The 21,045-nt window shown below is 34.5% G+C and overlaps 1 protein-coding gene across 1 annotated transcript in view; it reads right to left on the reverse strand.

The window, feature by feature from the left end:
* Window positions 1-2,397: 2,397 nt before the first annotated feature.
* The window catches only part of sorcs3b (sortilin related VPS10 domain containing receptor 3b), a 91,861-nt gene continuing 73,213 nt past the window's right edge, over window positions 2,398-21,045 (reverse strand). The window contains exons 17-27 of the mRNA XM_073826654.1: window positions 19,615-19,728; window positions 19,296-19,467; window positions 17,088-17,274; window positions 16,691-16,824; window positions 12,514-12,637; window positions 12,269-12,381; window positions 11,419-11,550; window positions 9,469-9,568; window positions 6,751-6,856; window positions 6,318-6,550; window positions 2,398-3,274 (exon numbers count right to left, since the gene is read on the reverse strand). Of these exons, the coding sequence (XP_073682755.1) occupies window positions 3,213-3,274; window positions 6,318-6,550; window positions 6,751-6,856; window positions 9,469-9,568; window positions 11,419-11,550; window positions 12,269-12,381; window positions 12,514-12,637; window positions 16,691-16,824; window positions 17,088-17,274; window positions 19,296-19,467; window positions 19,615-19,728 (1,477 nt within the window). The 3' untranslated portion in view covers window positions 2,398-3,212. The remainder of the gene's footprint in view (window positions 3,275-6,317; window positions 6,551-6,750; window positions 6,857-9,468; window positions 9,569-11,418; window positions 11,551-12,268; window positions 12,382-12,513; window positions 12,638-16,690; window positions 16,825-17,087; window positions 17,275-19,295; window positions 19,468-19,614; window positions 19,729-21,045) is intronic.

Below are 21,045 nucleotides of genomic sequence, written 5' to 3' on the forward strand. Positions count from 1 at the left end.
CAGAGTGCTCTTTTGTCCATGTTACTCAACTTTAATCTTCAAAATGCAACCGTACAAACTTTGAAAAATGCTTTGAGTCGTCTGCGGTTGTACCTGTGTGTGTGCGAGAGAGAGGGAGCGAGAGAGCTAAAATGATGAAAAATATGACATTCTAAAGGCTACCGTGGTGCAGGATATTTAGACAGCCTTTGTCCAGACCAGCAGGCTGCACATTTACTGCTGGATATTGAATAGATGCCTGTTTGCATTTCCTTTGTGTACCGAGTCTTTGAACAGCTTCAGCAGATCCTGGAGTCATAAAACCGTAACATACTGAAGACTTTTATTTATTTCCTGTTTTGTTCACCAGATGCACTCTCTGTGTCCTTCTCAGAGTGCTGAACCATTTCCATTTGGAGTTTTCTGTCAAAACGAGTGATTAATGAATTTGCTCAATGAAATATTTGTCTTGTCTTGTTAACTCTGGGTACACTACCATTCAAAAGTTTGGGGTCAATAAGATTTTGTAAAGTTTTTGAAAGAAGACAGCATTTATCACTCTAAACCAACCCAGCGCTGAGTGAAATATGGATAAACTCAGCGAATGGGTTGTTTTGTCCCAGTGGTTGGTTTTAATGCTTATTGGTTAAAATGGCTGGTTTAAAATAAATCCCAAATAGGTTGTAAATGAATTATTAATATGTTAATAAATAAACATAATGCCTCTAGTAATTACAGTATGTGTCTGATTTTGGGTTCATTTTAAACAAGCTGTAGTAATTTTTAAACAATAGTTGAGTTAAAATAAAACTACCCAGAAGGATGGGTTAAAGTCCATATTTCACCCAGTGCTGGACTGTATTTGACCCAGCATTTTAGTGTATGATCAAAAATACGGACACTAATAACAGTCATTTTAAATTGTAATAATATTTCACGCAATTACTGCTTTCTGTTTGAATATTATTATATTAAGTTGAATAATTTATTTTTGTGATGACAAAGCTGAATTTTCAGCAGCCAATACTCCAGTCTCCAGTGTCAAGAAATTATTGTAATATGCTGATTTGGTGCTGATGAAACATTTATTATTTTTAATAGTATTAAAAACAGTTGTGCTGCTTAATATTTTATTGAAAACCTTTTTTTTTTTTCAGAATTATTGGATGAATAGAAAAAAAACAAAAGAACAGCATTATTTTGGAAAAAAGTTTACATTTTACCTTTGATCAATTGAATGCATCCTTGCTGAATACATGTATTAATTTCTTATTAATAACTTTTTGTGTACTTCAAAAATGGACTAAATTAACCTTTTTCAGATACACTACTAGTCAATAGATTTTTTGTTTTTTTTAATGATCTTCTGCTCACCCAGCCTGCATTTATTTGATCTAAAGTACAGCAAAACCAGTAAAATTTGTAAATGTTTTTACTGTTTAAAATAGCTGTTTTCTATTTGAATATATTTTAAAACGTAATTTATTTCTGTGATTTCAAAGCTGAATTTTTAGCATCATTACTCCAATTATTTTTTTAATTTGCTGCAAAAAAAAGTAGATTTTTTTTTTTCAGATTTTTTGATAAATAGAAAGTTCAGAAGAACAGCATTTATCTGAAATAGAAATCTTTTGTAACATTATGTCTTTATCATCACTTTTGATACATTTAAAGGATCCTTGCTAAAAAAAAGTACTCAACTGTTTTAAATATTGATAATAATAATAATAAATGTTTCTTGAACAGCAAATCAGCATATTAGAATGATTTCTAAAGGATCATGTGACACTGAAGACTGGAGTAAGAATTGCTAAAAACTGAGCTTTGATGACAGGAATAAATTACATTTTAAAATATATTCAAATAGAAAAGAGCTATTTTAAAATAGTAAAAATATTTCTTTTTCTAATAAATGCAGGCTTGGTTCAAATACTTTTAACTGGTAGTGTATATGGTTCAAATTTTCAGTGTTTCGCTTCTGGAAAAATGTACCAAAATCATCACTATCACTAATTGATCACTTCAAGTTTTTGTTCAAGATGCTTTCTAGAATAAGAATGTTGCTCCCACTCATGCAACCTGACAGTGACTGGCAAGTAGCAAATAATTCAACACAGGAAAGCAACTGAGAGAAAATAAAAAATACACCTGGAATGGTGCAAAATGCAGATTACGCTGAATCACACTGTTTACTTTCATTTCCGCAGAGAATCTCTTTTGTATCCTTTCATTTAACGTGATCCTATTAAAGATTTTTTGGTGTCACATGTCATCTGCTGTAGGCTATTTACTGGAGGAATGAAAAGATGATAGGTGTTTGGAAATTGCCTTGAGAAACTGGGATACACAGGCCATTCAATTCTTATAGAAATGTCACGAAAATCCATTGTAAAGAATAAGTGAGCACTGGGCAGTCACTAATGTAAAAATACATTTATTCAGATTAAAGTGACTTTCAGTTCACAGTCGAATATAAAACTGGCTGTCAGCTATTAGTAGCAATGAAACATGCGCTCCAAATGAGTATACCTCTAGGAATAATATATTGTGAATACTAACCAAATTAAGAATATGTTGCCATCTTACAATAGTAATACACATTGCCAAGGCACAAATGGACACGTTCAGCAGATGAGGCTTCTACACAGATGAAGGTACCAACCTCTATTTGTGCCATGTACATCTACTCGATTCTAAAACCATGCTCCGTATGACCTCTTAACATTGAGTCAGATGAGGGAAGCATCAATAGAAACATACATAAAGCTATAAGCATATTCCAAATGATTAAATACTGATTTTTCTGTATGAAAGCGTAACATATATGACTTGGGAACTCTAAAAGTGAGCTGTTTTACAAATGTGAGGCAGTTAATCTTAATATATCTACATGTTAACATGCGGACAATGATCTTTTACTTTTATAAAAGGAATTTGGTGCCCCTGCTGATCATCGTTTTAAGAAAGAACTGTTTTGGGGTGAAAGAAACTACTCCTTAAGTGCTGATTTAATATATAATTCTAGTTTTCAATAGAGATTTTGATTTCATTTACATCTCTAATTAAAAATACCTTCATTACCACTTAAGGAATTGTTCATTTATAGAGCTCAAATGTAAAACACCACAATAATAAAAAGGCATAAGCACCACAATAACAGGAAAAGTTAAGGGAATAAAAGTAATTATACATCAAATACAATTGATATCATCATCAAACCTTCCTTCATCATTTCAGACATTGGTGCAGTTTGGAATCTGTCTGGTCCTTTGCCGCTCTCCAACCCCAAGGCTTCCTAAACACACACACACACACACACACACACACACACACACACACACACACACACAAAAGCAGAAAATCACTGTAATTGCAACCAACAGGCAAGGGCAACTCTGAGATCAATGCTTTCCACTTCAGTGTCATGGGATCAGTCCTTGATTACTGTGAATCAAAAAGTCCTGGGACACACAGAAGACAATCACCTACTCTGACAGCAGAGTAATAAAAGTAGAATGAATGAATTGGGGTCCATCCACTGACCTCACGCTTACAAACAACAGATACACACAAAAACAAGCACGTCTCTCTTCATGCTCCTTGAGTGCAAATTGCATCTTTATGAACATTAAAGACGACAGAGAAGGACTTTCCCATGTGAAAAACAAGTGCGCTTAAAATTATGATTTACTCACCCTCAAGCCATTCTAGGTGTATATGGCTTTCTTCTTTTAGACGAATACAATCAGAGTTACATTCAAAAATCTCCTGACTCTTCCAAGCTTTATAACGGCAGTGAATAACTGTTGAGATTTTGAAAGTCGAATAAAGTGCATCCATCCAGCATAAAAATGATGTAAGTTAAACCAGTGTTAAACGTGCAAGCGCAGTGGAGAGAGCAAAACAAAATGCCAGTCACAAATTAGACGTACGAAACGAGGATTTGTAAAAAAAAAAAAAAAAAATGATGGAGACTGGTTTTCCTTTGTTGTACACCAATATTTATTAACCCCCCACAGCCATGTGGAGCACTTTTTATGATGGATGGATGCACTTTATTTTGCTTCAACACAAATCTTAACACTCATTCATTGCCATTACAAAGCTTGGAAGAGCTATGAGTTTTATTAATATAACTCTGATTGTATTTGTCTGAAAGAAGAAAGTTATATACACCTAGGATGGCTTGAGGGTAAGTTATTTTTAATTTTGGGTGGACTGTTCCTTTAAAGAGGCTACATGTTTCTTAAGACTTTTAAGTGCACTTTGTAATAATGTCACATTAAAAGTTCTATTAAGCACATTTTTAATAGTAGTTTTAATCTTTTGTCATGCTTTAAAGATGTAAAATTATTTTGACAAACATACTAAATCACATGTAAAGTACTTAAGTATAACTTTACTGTAGCGTGTTATTTGATATTACATTTAAAGTTAATATATTTTAAATTATCTTTATTAAATGGACACTCTTAGGTTTTACTAAATGTGACCCTGGAGCACAAAACCTTAAGTAGCATGGGTATATTTGTAGCAATAGCCAAAATACATTGTATGGGTCAAAATGATTGATTTTATGCCAAAAAATCATTAGGATATTAAGTAAAGATCATGTTCCATGAAGATATTTAGTAAATTTCCTACCATAAATATATCAAACTTTGGTAACACTTTAGAATAGGTAACACTACTTCACTATTAACTACGACTTTTCCCTCAATAAATTTCTAATTTGCTGCTTATTAATAGTTAGTAAGGTAGTTGTTAGGTTTAGGTATTGGGTAGGATTAGGGATGTAGAATAAGGTCATGTAAAATAAGGCATTAATATGTGCTTAATTAGTACTAATAAATGGCCAATAATATTCTAGTAATATGCATGCTAATAAGTCATAGTTAATAGTGAATAAGTGTTACCTATTCTAAAGTGTTACCCAAAGTTTTTGATCAGTAATATGCATTGCTAAGAACTTAATTTGGACAACTTTAAAGACGATTTTCGCAATATTTAGATTTTTTTTGCACCCTCAGATTCCAGACTTTCAAATAGTTGTATCTCGGCCAAATATTCCTATCCTAACAAACCATACATCAAAAAAAGCTTGTATAAATCTCAGTTAAATCTCAGTTAAAAAAAAAAAATGGACCCTTATGACTGGTTTTGTGGTCCATGGTCACAATTGCATTTAATATAAACTACAATAGATTTTCATTCAATTATAAACAACATGCAGTTAAGTGCTCAAAAATATTAAATTATATTACTTTTAAAAACATTATTTCCATAAAAAGTATGCTTTTTAGAAGTATAATAAAGTGTTCTATTTTTCCACAACAGTTGTTAAAAGATTAGTTCACTAAAAAATGAAAATTGACTTACTCACCCTTGAGGCATCCTAGAGGTATATGACTTTTTTCTTTTAGTCGAATCCAGTCGGAGTTCTATTAACAAATAGTCCTAGCTCTTCCATGCTTTGTAATGGTTATGGATGGGTGTTTCTGTTTAACAGTCCAAAAGAAGTCCAATAAAGCGCATCCATCCATAATAAAAAGTGCTCCACTTATAGCAAATTGATGCGTTTTTGTATGAAAAATATCTATATTTTAAAATGTAATAATCACTTTTCTCTAGCTTGCACTAACTGTCATGTGTGTAAGCCGTTCTGGGCGGATAACGTAGGACATATACGTGTAGTGAATGCGCCACTGATTTCGTGAAAGCAAAGTTTCCTTACTTTTGTAAAGAAAAACTAGTCTCCGCTTGGCTTGTACAAAAATCCTCAAATTTTTATTTACAAATCCTCCTTTTGTACTTCTAATTCATGAATGGTGTTTTTTTTTTTACTCTCTCCTCTTGGCCTCTGTGTTTGTCACTGCTTAGCAGTGCATTCGCAACGAGAAAAAAAAAAGCCGGAACTGCTTCCGTGTACAACAGTTAGCACAATCTAGAGAGAACTGATTCATTTGTTTTAAATATGGATATTTTTCTTACAAAAATGCATTGATTCATTACAGGAGGCCTTTATTTACCCCTGGAGTAATGTGAGGCACTTTTTATTATGATGCATGCGCTTTATTGGACTTCTTTTGGACTGTTGAACAGAAACAACCACTCACTGCTCTTCTAAAGCTTGAAAGAGCCAGGACAGTTTTTAATATAACTCCGATTGGATTCGTCTGAAAGAAGAAAGTCATATACATGCCTTAAGGGTGAGTAAATAATGAGCTAATTTTAATTTTTGGATGAACTAACTTTAGGAAACTCACCAAGCAGACAGATTCAACAAGGACACTAGAAAATCTAGTATAAATATTGTCTGGGATAATTACATTTCTCACCTGTGTTGTGAGCCAGCTCTTTCTCCATCAGATCTCTTGGAGGTGGCAGATGGCTGAAGCTGTTGTGTGTTCCGGTGTTGGTGGGAAATGGTGTGTGTGTTGTGTGTGCGCTGCATGTTGTGAATGAAGTGGCTGTTGTACGGGTGCCGTTCTTTTCTTGTCCAACAGCGCTGATCATCTCAGGCTCCTTCTCATGAGTGTCTTCTGTCTCCACATGGATCCATGGGATTTTACTAGTGTTGTAGAAAAACAACAAGAATGGATTTTTGTTTCTAGTCCAAGTAGACCAGATCAAGATGAAACAGTCACTAATGGCACTAAAAAGTAATCATTTGTCAGCATTGTTTAGTATTTCCAGGGCATATTAAAATGACAGTGTATAATTAGCCCAGATTTGTTGAACAGAACTGAGATTTGCAGAGGCAAGGCTTACCGTTTGAACTTGTAGATGAAGAGAATGGCCAATCCCACCAGACCCAGAGAAACCAGTAATAGCATGGCAGAGCCATTGGGGAGAACACTGGAGTCCACCAGAGGTGCTGCAGGCAATGTTACACAGCAGAACTCAATCTCATCTCACAATCTTTAAATAAAAAGCATGCATTTGGCAGATGACTCCAAAGTCACTTACATTGCATTCAAGGTACACATTTTTACATTTGCTGTCCCTGGGAATCAAACCCATGACCTTGGCTTTGCAAGTGCTATGCTTTTTTTTCAGATATAGGAAGGCAAATGCATTCAAAATGCTTTCTATGTGCTCTATATTCAATTGTATGTTCTTATAATAGATATAAAATATAGTTATATATTACAAATGGGTATAAAGCCTATAATTCTGTATGCATATTTGATGGATAGTTTTCTAAAGCCTCATTATCATGCATGATCAATACTTATTCAAAAAACGTTTGTATATGACTTTCAATATAATTTCCAAAATGGCTGCCTTTGTGTGACGATGCACAAATATATTTGCTGGGAAAACATATTTAAAAAAAAAAAAATAACAGCAAGAATAACTTAGTTATTGATATTATGATATTAATAGTTATTGATATTATAAAATGGATAATTACAGGGTCTGTACAAGGTTCTTAAAGTGCTTGAAGTACTTGAATTTGACTGCCAATGTCAAAATCAAACCCTTTTTTTAATGTGTACAATCATATATAATATATATTTTAAATTGGTATCACAGCTGTTGCTGCCAGAATAACGGTGCATTTTAAAGGACATGTACTTTATAAGTTGACATCATTGCATACTTTGCATGTGCTTCGCTTTATTTTTGCCATTTTGTTTTATTAGTATATTTTTATTTATTTATCTTTTTTTGATTTTTTTTTTTTTAATCTTTTTTTAATTTTGAAAGAGAAGACATTGTTTGATAAGTGAACTCTCTGTCTGAAGTCCTTGAAAATCAAAGTAGTGCTTGAAAAGTCTTTGAAAGTCCTGGAATTAGATTTTACAGTATCTGTTTGAATCCTGCATGAGTTACTATGCTTAATGTTTCATATATTGTTTTAAAAAAACGAATCATATTGAAAATATATCAAATATGATACAGGTATATTTGTTTCAATCCTAATGTAATGTCCATTTCATAATGTAGTATGCTCATTCAAATAAAAATGATCCAATCATTTAATCATTGTATAAAATAAGGTAATCAATTTTAGAGATTTAGCTGCTCTATCATTATTAAACTTGAAAAATTTTCACTATAACTCTTGGTAATATAACTTTATGAAAAATAATAATAAAAAAGAATCACGAAAAAAATGAAAATGCTTCAGTGATTATATCCTGTAAACAAATGATTTTAAATCTTGTTCTTTTATCAAGATGATCATTGATAAATAGAAACATAGGAAGAATATAATAATACTTTATATTACAAGTATATGTTACTGGTATAACAACAACAACAACTAACTGCGAAAACAAAGTCTGTCTACCCCGAATGTCTTTTCTGTCTCTCAGAGCGTGTCTGATGTGTGAAAGGCATATCCATTTCAGTAATTCTAAAAACTGTCTCACTCGTTCACTGCGCACACACACACACACACACACACACACACACACACACACACACACACACACACACACACACACACACACTGCAGTCCATCCTTCAGCCCTTTGAGGGTTGACGCATGATGATTGTGACCTTTCGGCAGAATGCAGGAGGCAATCTGAACCTTTTCCTGTTCGGAGCAATGAAGACAAATGGCCGTGTCTGAAAAGGGTAGAATTATATGTGGCAGAGAGACACTCTTTATGATCCTGTAATGTCATTTCCAACTCACTATATTGGTCATGCTCAGACAGGCTCCACATTATCAATATTAATCTCAACTTCAGGGTGGAGTATCTGTTCTCTAGGATTTCTAGCACCAAGAGAAGGTTGAGGAATTTGACACAATGGATCGTCAGCACAGTAATCATGTAGTGTACCTTATATAACCACAGAAGCATAAAGTCACCTCACATAAGCGCAGACAGCACTGTAATTTACTCCAGCAAAACGGCAATTAAATGCAGAACACAATGCGGTAGACGGTTAATGCAACTCAACCACAGACAGCAGTGCCAAACAAGCCCTATATAACCACAGACAGAAGCAGTGCAATGCATTTTGTGTATAGGTCACTCTGTTTCAACTCAAAAAGTCACATTTCTTAAAAATAGTTTTTCTTTAGAAAGACAAACATATATAGTGTTGAAAGCCAAAATATGAAATGTCACAGATGTGAATCATGAGTAAACTAGTACATTGTACACATTTTCAGTGGTCAAAAACCAAATATGCATTATTTTCCATACAGCTGATACATTTTTCTTTTAAAGAGAAATATCTGAAGAACAAAAAATTTTGAAACTAGATGTACATTGTATATTGTGTACATACCTGTTATTGCCATAAATATTATTTTTTCAAAGTTTGCATGCTTGTAACTCTAAAGTTTTCAAGATATTTTAATATTCTTCTAGAGTCTCATACTTAATAAACTTTACTTTGGAAATCTTAATTTTCAAGTTTGCGAAATTTGGTTAATTTTGACATGGTATGCAATTTGGGTCATCAGAGACAATGGATTGTCCTATTAAAACCTATTAAAACCAGAAACTTATGTTCAGGTCTTACCCAGTGTGAGCTGAGACACAGACACTGTGACCCGTGTGTCAGGCTTCAGATCAAACTGGATCAGGTTCTGATTTAAAGCGTTCATGAAGACCTCCGACATCTGAAACAAGAGAATGATAACGGTGACAGTGAAAATGAGAAATAGAAAAGCTAAAATAGTAAAGAGAAAAGTGGAAAAGCCTTATTTTAATTATATAATTAGGCTATATAAAATATTTAATATGCAATGTTACAACATTAAAGCAGTAAATGTGTGTAAATAATCATTTTAATTACTAAAATCATATTAAATATTTTAACATGTGGACATTTAGTCAAAGACATTAGGTCAAAAGATTTCTTTCTTTAGTAATAGTTGTTCATGAGTCCCTTGTTTGTCCTGAACAGTTAAACTGCACACTGTTCTTCAGAAAAATCCTTCAGCTTTTATTTTTTCATCATTTTCGTGTATTTGAACCCTTTCCAACAAAGACTGTATGATTTTGAGATCCATCTTTTGGCGCTGAGGACAACTGAGGAACTCATATGCAACTATTACAGATGATTCAAATGCTCACTGATGCTTCAGAAGAGAACACGATGCATGAAAGCTTTTTGAATTTGTAGATCAAGGTGAATTTTACTTATTCACATGGGAAACATGTAAGTATATTCCGTAGCTTCTGAAAGGGCAGTACTAAATGGAAAAAAAATTATATTTAGGCAAAATAAGAAAAATATACACATCTTCATTCGGTGCAAAAGTTTACACCCCTGGCTCTTAATACATCATGTTTCTTTCTGATGCATCAGTGAGTGTTTGAACTTTCTGTTATAGTTTCATATGAGTCCCTCAGTTGTCCTCAGTGTAAAAACATGGATCTCAAAATCATACAGTCATTGTTGGAAAGGGTTCAAATACACACATGCTGAAAAACCAAAAGAATTTGTGGGACCTGAGGGATTTTTCTGAAGAACAGCTGGCAGTTTAAATGTTCAGGACAAACAAGGGACTCATGAACAACTATCACTAAACAAAAAAACACAGCTGTGGATCATTCAGATAACAACACCGTATTAAGAATCAAGCGTATGTAAACTTTAGACGGGGTCATTTTTATATATTCAGCTATTATTTTCTCTTGTGGACTATATGTACACATCTTTAATTTGAAATATCTTATTCAGGTCAGTACTTAATAAAAAATAACATGCATTTTGTATGATCCCTCTTATTTTGGTAAAATAATTAACATTTTGCAGATTCTGCAAGGTGTACGTAAACTTTTGACCTCAACTGCATACTTTTTATTTTATTTTTAATGTAGAAAACAGTTGTTTATTATTTTTGTGGAAGCATTTTTTGATGAATTGAACATTCAAAAGAACAGCATTTATTTGAAACTAAGACCTTTAGTAACTTAATGTCGTTACTGTCACTTTAAATCAATTCGATACGTCCTTGCTTAATAATTGTATTAATTACAAATCATACTGACCCCAAACATTTGAAAAAAATATTTATAAAGGCTGCAAAGAAGCTTTATTTGCATAACGATTGTGAATATGAATCTTTTGTAAGCCATTTAAAATGATCATACTTCATTTTTAATTTCAGAAAGCTGTAGGTCATAACCCTACATAAACTGAGAACGCAATAAAAAAATATAGCTGGTTTTAGCATAAATTTGAATTATTGTCGAGTGCAAATTTAACTGGAGTTTTTATTTCTCTTTGTGGTTGCTGGGCATTACAATTCAGCCCATGACATTTTTCAATAAGTGCATGTATTTTTCAGCAGGTTTATTCGCTAGTAATAAAGCCTATTTTTATTGCCACTATAATTTATTTAGCCATCAGAAAATCATAATAGGTTATTTTAACAGATTGTATCAATCATCAAACCTTGTCATTTGGGGGATCATAACAAAGCATTTTGTTTCAGTGTGTGTGTGTGTGTGTGGTTCTCGCCTTATCAAGCTGTTCCTCCGTGTGTGATCTGAATGCCGACTGGTTTGTCTCGGGTAGGATAAAGAGCTCAGCGGCAGTCGGAGATCCAGGAAACACAGAGACCAACAACTGGTCCTCAGGGAATCCGCAAACCTGCAGAAAAACACACACATTTCGCATACGCCGCTAAACATTAAATTAAAACAAATTTTATCAGCATGCAACATTCATGACGGGATCTAATTCATGCGTAAAAGCTAGTCAATCATTTCACGCCCGATTGCACATTAATAATATCTCAGTTAATGTTTGCAAATCATAATAAGTCATTCCAGCGAATCTCGAGATGCTTGTAATATTTATGATATGATGTTGTGTAACCGCATTGAAAGCCCTCTGTTGGAGTCGAAAATCCAGAGGTATTGGGAGACCATTATATTTGTGCTTGAGCGACTCATTGTAATGGAGTTCTGCAGAGCAGTTCTTTGGCTCTGTTCTTTAATTGGCTGACTGGCTTTAGAGTCTCTCCGTCGCCGCATCAATATTCACTCTGAACTCCTGTGATTCACTCGCGCCAGTAGCGCTACATTACCCTATCTCTCGCTCTCAGACTGAGGGGAAATCAGATGGATGCGTGAGAGCACGTAAAGCCTCTCAGCCAAACACGAACCTCGCCGGAGAGCCCAGAAAGAGCCATCAGGCTTTAAACCAGCAGCGTTTGAGAGAGAGGAAAGAGAATAGCTGAAGAGAGAGGAAGCGTGGTGAGCTATCAGCAGCCTTTCAAGAAATTTCATGAGTTCCTTTCAGCAGTTCACTGACATGAACAGAGCACTCCAACAGGAACTGATGATGGACTTTTAAGGTCGTATACCTGAGAGAGCGTTGCCCTGACAACACGCCCCACGTCCTGTCTCCATTCGGCAACGGACGGGTTGTGCTCTTCCAGGTTCGGAGAGAACGACAGCAGTAAGGAACGGAAGAACTCTGGGAATGAGAGAATAAAGTCGGATGTCTCAAAATTCCTCTTAATTCCGAATATGCCTCTGTGAAACTAAAAATACCACATTCTGTATCTCAAAGAACACTGCGGTGTTCGTAACAACAGGAGGTCTTCACCTTTGACAGTGATGATTTTCACATCCTGTAGGACTGTGCCTCCTGCCGACACCTGAACGGTGACGGAGCTCGGTCCCTCTCGCGTGAACGTGTGCGAAACGCTTCCCTCCAGTGTGATCAGCGGCTGAAACACACACATACGAGACGTTGGGTCCAGGATTAACTGCGCAGGGAAACCCGGAAAGCAAATCACAGCTCTGACTGATGTGTGAGTGGCAGAATCATTTATAGCAGAAACCAGTTACAGCCCTATATGGCCAAACTCCCGCTGTGTTTCACGGTTCACTTGTCATGTTTTTGATCTTGGGGCTTTCCATAGATATATTGGCCTTAAGGATCTTCATGCTTTTTCCTAGTGTTTTTTAACAAGCTGCTCTGTTCGTAAGATTTACTTGCAATTTAACAGGACTCGTTGATTTAATTTTTGTAGTGCTTTTGTTTTGTTCCAGCACATGATGGACATGTTGGGCAGTGGCACTAAAATAGACTGGCTTTTGTAAAAGACATTTTAACATTAATGTTTATTCAAAACAATCATTCAGCTACATTTTGCTGCCTTGTTTTCCATGGAAATTTAAGTGGTGAATACGAAAATATTGTACTTTTAGCGTATAATGGGTTAAATTCATGCATTTACTTCACTTAAATTATTTACGAGCATATTTTTTAATATTGCTAACACACTGGAGGGGCTGCTTTTTGCCTGGACGTGCTCTTTGTTGTATATTATTACTTTATTAAACATTAAAAGCAACCACAGCTGGCTTATAAAACAAACCTGGACTGCAAAACTGGGCAACATTTTTGTTGCTTACAATGGGGTTGTGTTGTTTGGCTTACCCTAAAATAATCCTGAAAGCCTGTATTATATATATATGGGCCTTTCTACGGTCTACAAAAAAAAATTGTCTTTTTTATTTGTCCTCTTCCCAAATTTGTCACTACCAAAACACATAATATATATAATTTAATAAGAAGGGTTATATTGACTTGTTAGGATTTTGCTTACATCTTCATTTTTTTCTGTTTTAATTAAAAAGTTTCCAGAGGTAAATCAATAATAATTACAATTTTAACAATATTTCAAGTGTGATTTATGAGATTTGTTGCATTTTGAATCTAATTTTTCATTGTAAAAGGCAAAAAGTTGATCATACTGATTTCAAACGTAAGGATTCATTAGTTTGAATATATATTGAAAGTCAGAGTTAGAAACATCTTGAAAAAAATTCTTTTGTAGGTATGCAAATTCTATAATATTCAAAGTACACATTTCTAGTAATTGTGCAGTTAATTCTCATATTGTATTTTGAGAATGTTTTGGAATATTTGTCCTCTCCCTAAATTTGTCACTACCAAAACACAGTAATATATATATAATTTAATAAGAAGGGTTATATTAACCTATTAGTATTTTGCTTACATCTTCCTTGTATATATACATTTTTTTTATTTTAATTAAAAAGTTTCCAGAGGTAAATCAATAATAATTACAATTTTAACAATATTTCAAGTGTGATTTATGAGATTTGTTGCATTTTGAATCAAATTTTTCTTTGTAAAAGGCAAAAAGTTGATCATACTGATTTCAAACTTAAGAATTCATTAGTCTGACTATATATTAAAAGTCAGAGTTGGAAACGTCCTGAAAAAATTATTTTTTCCCCACAAATTTTGTATGTATGCAAATTCTATAATATCCAAGGCACACATTTCTAGTAATTGTACAGTTAAATCTTATATTGCATTTTCAGAAAGTTTTGGAATATTTGTCCTCTCCCCAAATTTTTCACTACTGAAACACCGTAATATATAATTTAATAAGACAGGTTATATTGACCTATTAAGATTTTGAGGTAATAATAATTACAATTTTAACAATATTTCAAGTGTGATTAAGATTTGTTGCATTTTGAATCCAATTTTTCTTTGTAAAAGGCTAAAAGTTGATCACACAGATTTTTAGACTTAAGGATTCATTAGTTTAAAAATATATTGAATCTAACACTATCATAACATCTTAGTTAATAGTTCAGTATACTTTATTTTTGGCAAAACATCCCATGTTTTAGTAGTGACAGCACATTTTTAGTAGTGACAGTAATGTTTTGGTAGCGACTACATTACATTACATAATTATAACTCACTATACTAAATCACTACTAAAACATACTAAAGTACTAAAAATGTGCATAACTGTACTCAAATTTTCCCCAAATAAAGAATTATGTGTTCCCTTTTGTCACTACCGAGACAATGAAGACATGTTTTAGTCGTGACTGTTTCGTTAGTGAGAATTTTAGATACTTTTGAAAATAGCTCAAAAATGCTAATCAGCACATGGTTAGCTAGCACAGTTTTGAACAGTTGTACACATATAAAAACTAAATGTTATGGAATAACTCCAAAAAAGGTGTTCATTAGTGACTTTCCTTAAAGTTACACACAGATTTTCTGACTTTTGAACACATTTACCTATAAATTATGGTGCCTACTCACACCTTGTAGCTACACTCTTATAAAAATAAAGGTTTCAAAGGGGTGTTTTTGCAGTGATGCCATAGAAGAACCTTTTTTGGTTCCCCAAAGAACCTTTCAGTAAACAGGTCTTACCTATCTAAAGGAACTTTTTTGACTATATAGAAACGTTTTTACATTAGAAAGGTTCCATGGATGTTCAAGGTTCTTCATAGAACCATCACCAATAAAGAACCTTTATTTTTAAGAGTGTATGAGAGAGGGGGACACAGGAATATTTCCTGATCATAAATGTAGGGGTGTAGTTAAAATCTGTGTCAGCCAATGGACTAAAACACTAGTTTCGGTAGTGACATGAAAAATGCAGGACATTATTGTGGGTTTCAATAGATAAAATGATCTTAGTAAACATCTAAGATTTGAATTTTTAAATGCTTTTTAAAGGTGATTTTTGGTTGTGAGACAGCAGTTTGCACCAATTCTGTAGAATGGCCCATATATAGGAGTAAGGTACACTGGGTGAAATGAGCAGATAATAATATTCTACTTATTATTTTACAGAGAGAATCTAAACAGAACATTCGATTATAAAACAAAGCTTCTGTACAAGTGAGTTTTTAAATGCCTTTAAACGGCTCAACCCTTTGGCAGGTGTCCAGCAGGAAAACTCTACTTAGAACTTAGATGCATAGTCATTAAAAGCTGCTCTGCCGCTTTTTATGTGTTTCACCTCAGAAATGTTAAACAGACCTGAACTGAATGATCTCATAGTGTGATTAGGGACATAATTCAGTGATGTTTAAAAGCATCATAAAATAGTGATTCATATCCCGATAATAGATGTAGTTTAAATCCACCCCAAACCTTCACGAGAAATCAGTATAATGATGTCAAAATGAAGTCTGGTGATTGAGATGAAACAAAGGTAAAAACTTAATATGTCAGCAATATTAACAACATAAAGTGTGGGTTGGTTAGATTTTGTAACGTTTTTTGATAGAAGTTTAATATGCTCACCATGGCTGCATTTATTTGATCAAAAATACAGTAGAAGTATGTGTTTCCTATTTGAATATATTTTTAAAATGTCATTTATTCCTATGATATGAAGCTAAATTTCATTACTTGATTCTTCAGGGTCAGATGATATTTCAGAAATCAATCTATCAGCACTTTCTTGAAATATTTTGTAGCATTATTTACAAAAGAAAAAACAAAACAATCATAGTGACCCCAAATATTTGAAGGGCCCAATAAAATTCTACCTTGTGACACGCTATCTATAATTAAAATTTTATCTGGGCTTTTTAACTTGGCCAAATTTCTGAGCTGGCAGCATTTTCCCCTTGTGTTTTCCCAGCTATGCCCGTCATTCATCAAAAACTGTTTTGACAGAGTTAGAATTCATTTATTCTTTTTCTTTTGGTAGCAGGTGTTCATACTGCAAAAGAGAAAATACACAGTGTCACAGTACATTCCCCACCAAACGTGGCTTTGCTTTTTACTTTTTTGACCCCAATCCGAATCCATCCTAATAACAGGTTTACCGATCTGACCCTGGTAACCACAATATCTTTGGCAGAGCCTTTGTTTTGTTCGAGGTCAAAAGTAATACTGGAATAGCTGCCTAACCGTTCTGGGCCTTTGGGCCACATGTATATAAATATATATATATTTATTATATACTCAGCGTTTGAACCTCTGTGCTGTTATTGAACCACCAGTAGAAGGTAGCGGTCCTGGGTTGACTGGGCCACAGCACGGCTGTCAAGTTGGCCTCTTTTCCTCTGATGACGACCACCGGTGCCGAAAGAAAGATACGCTCCACGGGACCTAACATGACACATCGGACGTGATATCTCATCAGACACAATATAAAGTCAATAATGATCACATTTAGCACTGAACACAACAGCAATTTCTTTCTTCCACACATCCTTCATCGAAAGCTGGTTCTGAAATAGATTGTCTAGATGTGCAGTCAGTGGCATAGAGGTAATTTAGCCTGACAGGACAGAGTTTTTTATAGTGAAGGCAGTGACTTCTTATAGAGAATTCAAATTCTTTGTAATATATGTGTGTGCTCATGTACATACTGGTGATGTGCAGATAGAGCGAACTGCTGTCAGACCCCTGACTGTTCTGAGCACGTGCGGTGACCCTGAATATCCCAGCGACCCTGTACGTGTGTGTGATGCTGTCACCAAGGCGACTTATGTTGGAGTATGACACCGAGATGCCATCTCCAAAGTCCACATGGAGACTTGTAGACAGTGAGTCACCCTACAGAGAAAAGGCAAAAAAGACAGATATTCTATGGTTTTGCATGTAATGGCTTTGAGATGGAGAGGAAAACTGGTTCTCAAACTTTGGTTCACAGATGGCTGGTGGTCTGATTAAAACAAAGGATAAATCTAAATACATAAAATGATCATTTTAACAATTACTGTTAACATCAATTTGCTACCTGATCTCATGACAAAAACGAACATGTGGGAACATTTTCGCAAGATGCGAAATGCGTACCAATAAGTACATATCACTGCAGTTTCGATAAAACAACAACCACTTCACATCGTTTCCGTACACCGTTTTGATTACAGCTCCATATGTTTCACTTTCTAAATGTAATAAGCTTGCTCGGTAGATCAGCCGGCACGGAATTAGACTTAGGATATGGAATCCTTGGGTACCAATCCCGTGACAAACATGACCCACGATGAAAGAGCTGAAAGATGAGAGATCAAAAAACAAGCTAAAAATGGCATGCTTTAGGGGTGTAAATATTAATCGATTCGTATCGATGCATCGATTATGCAGCCGCCGATTCAATGCATCGATTCGTCCACAAGAATATCGATTAATGTGTTTATTTTGCCGCCTGTTTGTTCACTTGTCTATTTTTAGAATCCGTTCCGACCTTTCTTTTACTGTCTATGGCTCCGATGTATTAAGCGTACTACCTACTCCTAAGCTGCGGGTGGCACTAACCTCACTGTCTTCTTCTTCACACGCGTTACTTTCGTTTCACAGTCCATCTATGATGTTCATGTTCACAGACCTCACATTGTTGTCTGACTTTCAAGAGCGATGATTTTGAACTGATTTTGTGGAGTAGTATTCTATTTGCAGTTCATCTACTGCAGAGGATGTGTGACCATTACCTCTTAATAAGATGCAAATTGTATTTTCAAAATGTAACCAATTTTGTATGAAAGAAACTTTTTTTAAAACTGTGAATAGGCTAATTGGCCATAGTAGACCTGCACTATAATTTTTTTTTTTTTCTTATTACAATTTATCTGATTGCACTTTGTAGATGCAGTAACTTATATTTGCTGTTCTATTTGCAGTGCATTGAGCACAACTGCTTTAGTGGAACATACACATTATGTGAATAGAATACTGTTTCTGTATTCTCAATAAAAGGCAAATTATTTACTATTGTTGATTTATTTGAAACTTAATAGATATCATGTAAAAATATCTAGTATTGAATCGAATCAGATCGAATCGCATCGTATCACAGGGAATTCTGAAGTATCGAAAATAATCGAATCGTTGGCTTAAGAAATCGGTATCGTATCGAATCGTCTTGAAGGCTCCGATTTACACCCCTAGCATGCTTGCGATTTGCGTTTTATGTCACGTTCACTTTCCATTTTTACTATCGGATAGGTTTAGGTGTAGTGCAGATGGTATGTTATTTTACAATAGAGCAGGGATCATCAAATCTGGACCTTGAGATCCATTTTCCTGCAGAGTTTAGCTCTTACCCTAATCAAACACACCTGAGCATGCTAATCAAGGTCTTCAGGATCATTAGAGAATAACAGGTAGGTGAGTGTGATCAGGGTTGGAGCTAAACTCTGCAGCGCATTGCACCTCCAGAGTAAGATTTGGGGAACCCTGCAATAGAGCATTTCAAGTCAGAACTGTGGTAATTAATGACAGAATTTTCATTTTTGGGTGAACTATCCCTTTAATGCATTCTTGTTGTATTAACTGAAAAAATCTAACAGTAGTGTATGCAAATTGTTTTCTAACCTTGTGAGTTGGGAATGTTTATTACTAGCAGTCTAAATAATTTCACTGAAATGTAAAACAGCAGCCTAGCAAAGATTTGGATTAGTGGGACAAGGCAAAATTGGTGAAAGGACATTAAATGAGACCTCCTTATGAGACTTGGAGTTTTGGTGGTTCGGAAATTAGTTTTACTCTCAAAGTTTGAGAACCATTCATCTGAAGCTAAACACCTTGTTATATGAATGAATTTGTGTGTGTCTCTGCACCTGCTGACTCACATTTTGCAATGCTACTCTGAAAGTGATGTTGGTTCCCAGTACAGCGGTGAGCTGAGAGTTGATGGTGCTCAGCTGTAAGCCACTGGGTGCTATGGGTTTACACTGTTGCATTCTGGGACTCAGTGTATCTTTCAAACCTTCTCTACAGTTATTCAACAGCACTTTCCTGTACCTGCAAAAAGAAAACACCCTCTGTTTAATACACAAACATTCAAACAGTCTTGTCAAACAGGCTGTCAAACAGAGACTCATTTTGGACATATGCATCATACTGCATTGTGTGTGCATTTGTGTATATGTGTGTGTGTGTGTTTGTTACCCTGTGCTGTTGCGGTAGCGCTGCCCATGGCTGCAGGTGTGCGCTGGCAAACTGACATCATACCAAAATGCAGGTGCACATTTTCCACTGGCCTGTCTCTCAAACCCATAATCACTGCAGGGAAAATGATAAAAACACATCAATTATTCAGTTTGGTTAAACTCCCCTCTATGATGCAACAGCAGTCTATAGAGAGAGATGGCTTGGATATATGCTGTATAGACTGCACTTTACATACACAGTAAAATAAAGGTTTTCAAATGGTTTTCTCACATACCTTAGAATCTACTAAAACCACTTTTTATATTTTCACTGTATTGTTCTTGTGTTGGCTACATCAAATGTTCCCACGCTTTCCGACAAATATATTTCTATGATTTTTCCTTGACCTTTCCAGTCATTTGCTGTAAGGACTCGCTGAAAAAATAGTTTTATAGAGATTGCACTTACATGAGCAACTTCCAGCTTGTGAAATATTTTAGAACCAAGCATTTATTTAAATTATTTGAAAAGAAAAGTTTACTCTCCATTATCTGCTTTAAATATCACTTTAAAGATTTTAAAAGATTAGTGCAACTTGCTACACATCTATTGCCACATTATCTGTTGAGTACTTTAGCAGTTAAAATCACCAAATTGCACTTAGAACAGTGCTATTTTAGTATTATTTACAGTTGAAGTCAAATGTTTACATACACCTTACATATACCAAATGTTAATTATTTTACCAAAATAAAAGGAATCATACAAAATGCATGTTATTTTTGATTTAGTACTTACCTGAAGAAGATATTTCACATAAAAGACGTTTACATATAGTCCACAAGAAAAAAAAAAGTTACATTTATAAAAAATGATCCTGTTCAAAAGTTTACATACATTTGATTTTTAATACTGTGTTGATACCTGAATGATCCACAGCTGCTTTTTTATTTGTTTAGTGAGTTCATGTTGTTGTTGTTCATGAGTCTCTTGTTTGTCCTGAACTGCCTGCTGTTTTTCAGAAAAGTCCTTCAGGTCCCACAGATTCTTTGGTTTTCGTTTTTAGCATTTTTGTGTATTTGAACCCTTTCCAACAATGACTATATGATTTTAAGATCCATCTTTTCACACTGAGGACAACTGAGGAACTCATATGCAACTATTACAGAAGATTCAAAAGCTTACTGATGCTTCAGAAGGAAAAACAATGCATTAAGAGCCAGGGGGTAAAAACTTTTGAACAGAATGAAGAGGTGTACATTTTTCTTATTTTGCCTAAATATCATATTTTAAATATCACACACACAGCTGTGGATCATTCAAGTAACAACTCAGTGTTAAGAATCAAGTATGTATGTAAACCTTTGAACAGGGTAATTTTTATAAATTCAACTAATATTTTCTATTGTGGACTTAAATATCTTATTCAGGTCAGTACTAAATAAAAAA

Source organism: Garra rufa, chromosome 21, assembly GCF_049309525.1.
Source record: "Garra rufa chromosome 21, GarRuf1.0, whole genome shotgun sequence".
In the NCBI taxonomy this organism is placed as follows: Eukaryota; Metazoa; Chordata; class Actinopteri; order Cypriniformes; family Cyprinidae; genus Garra; species Garra rufa.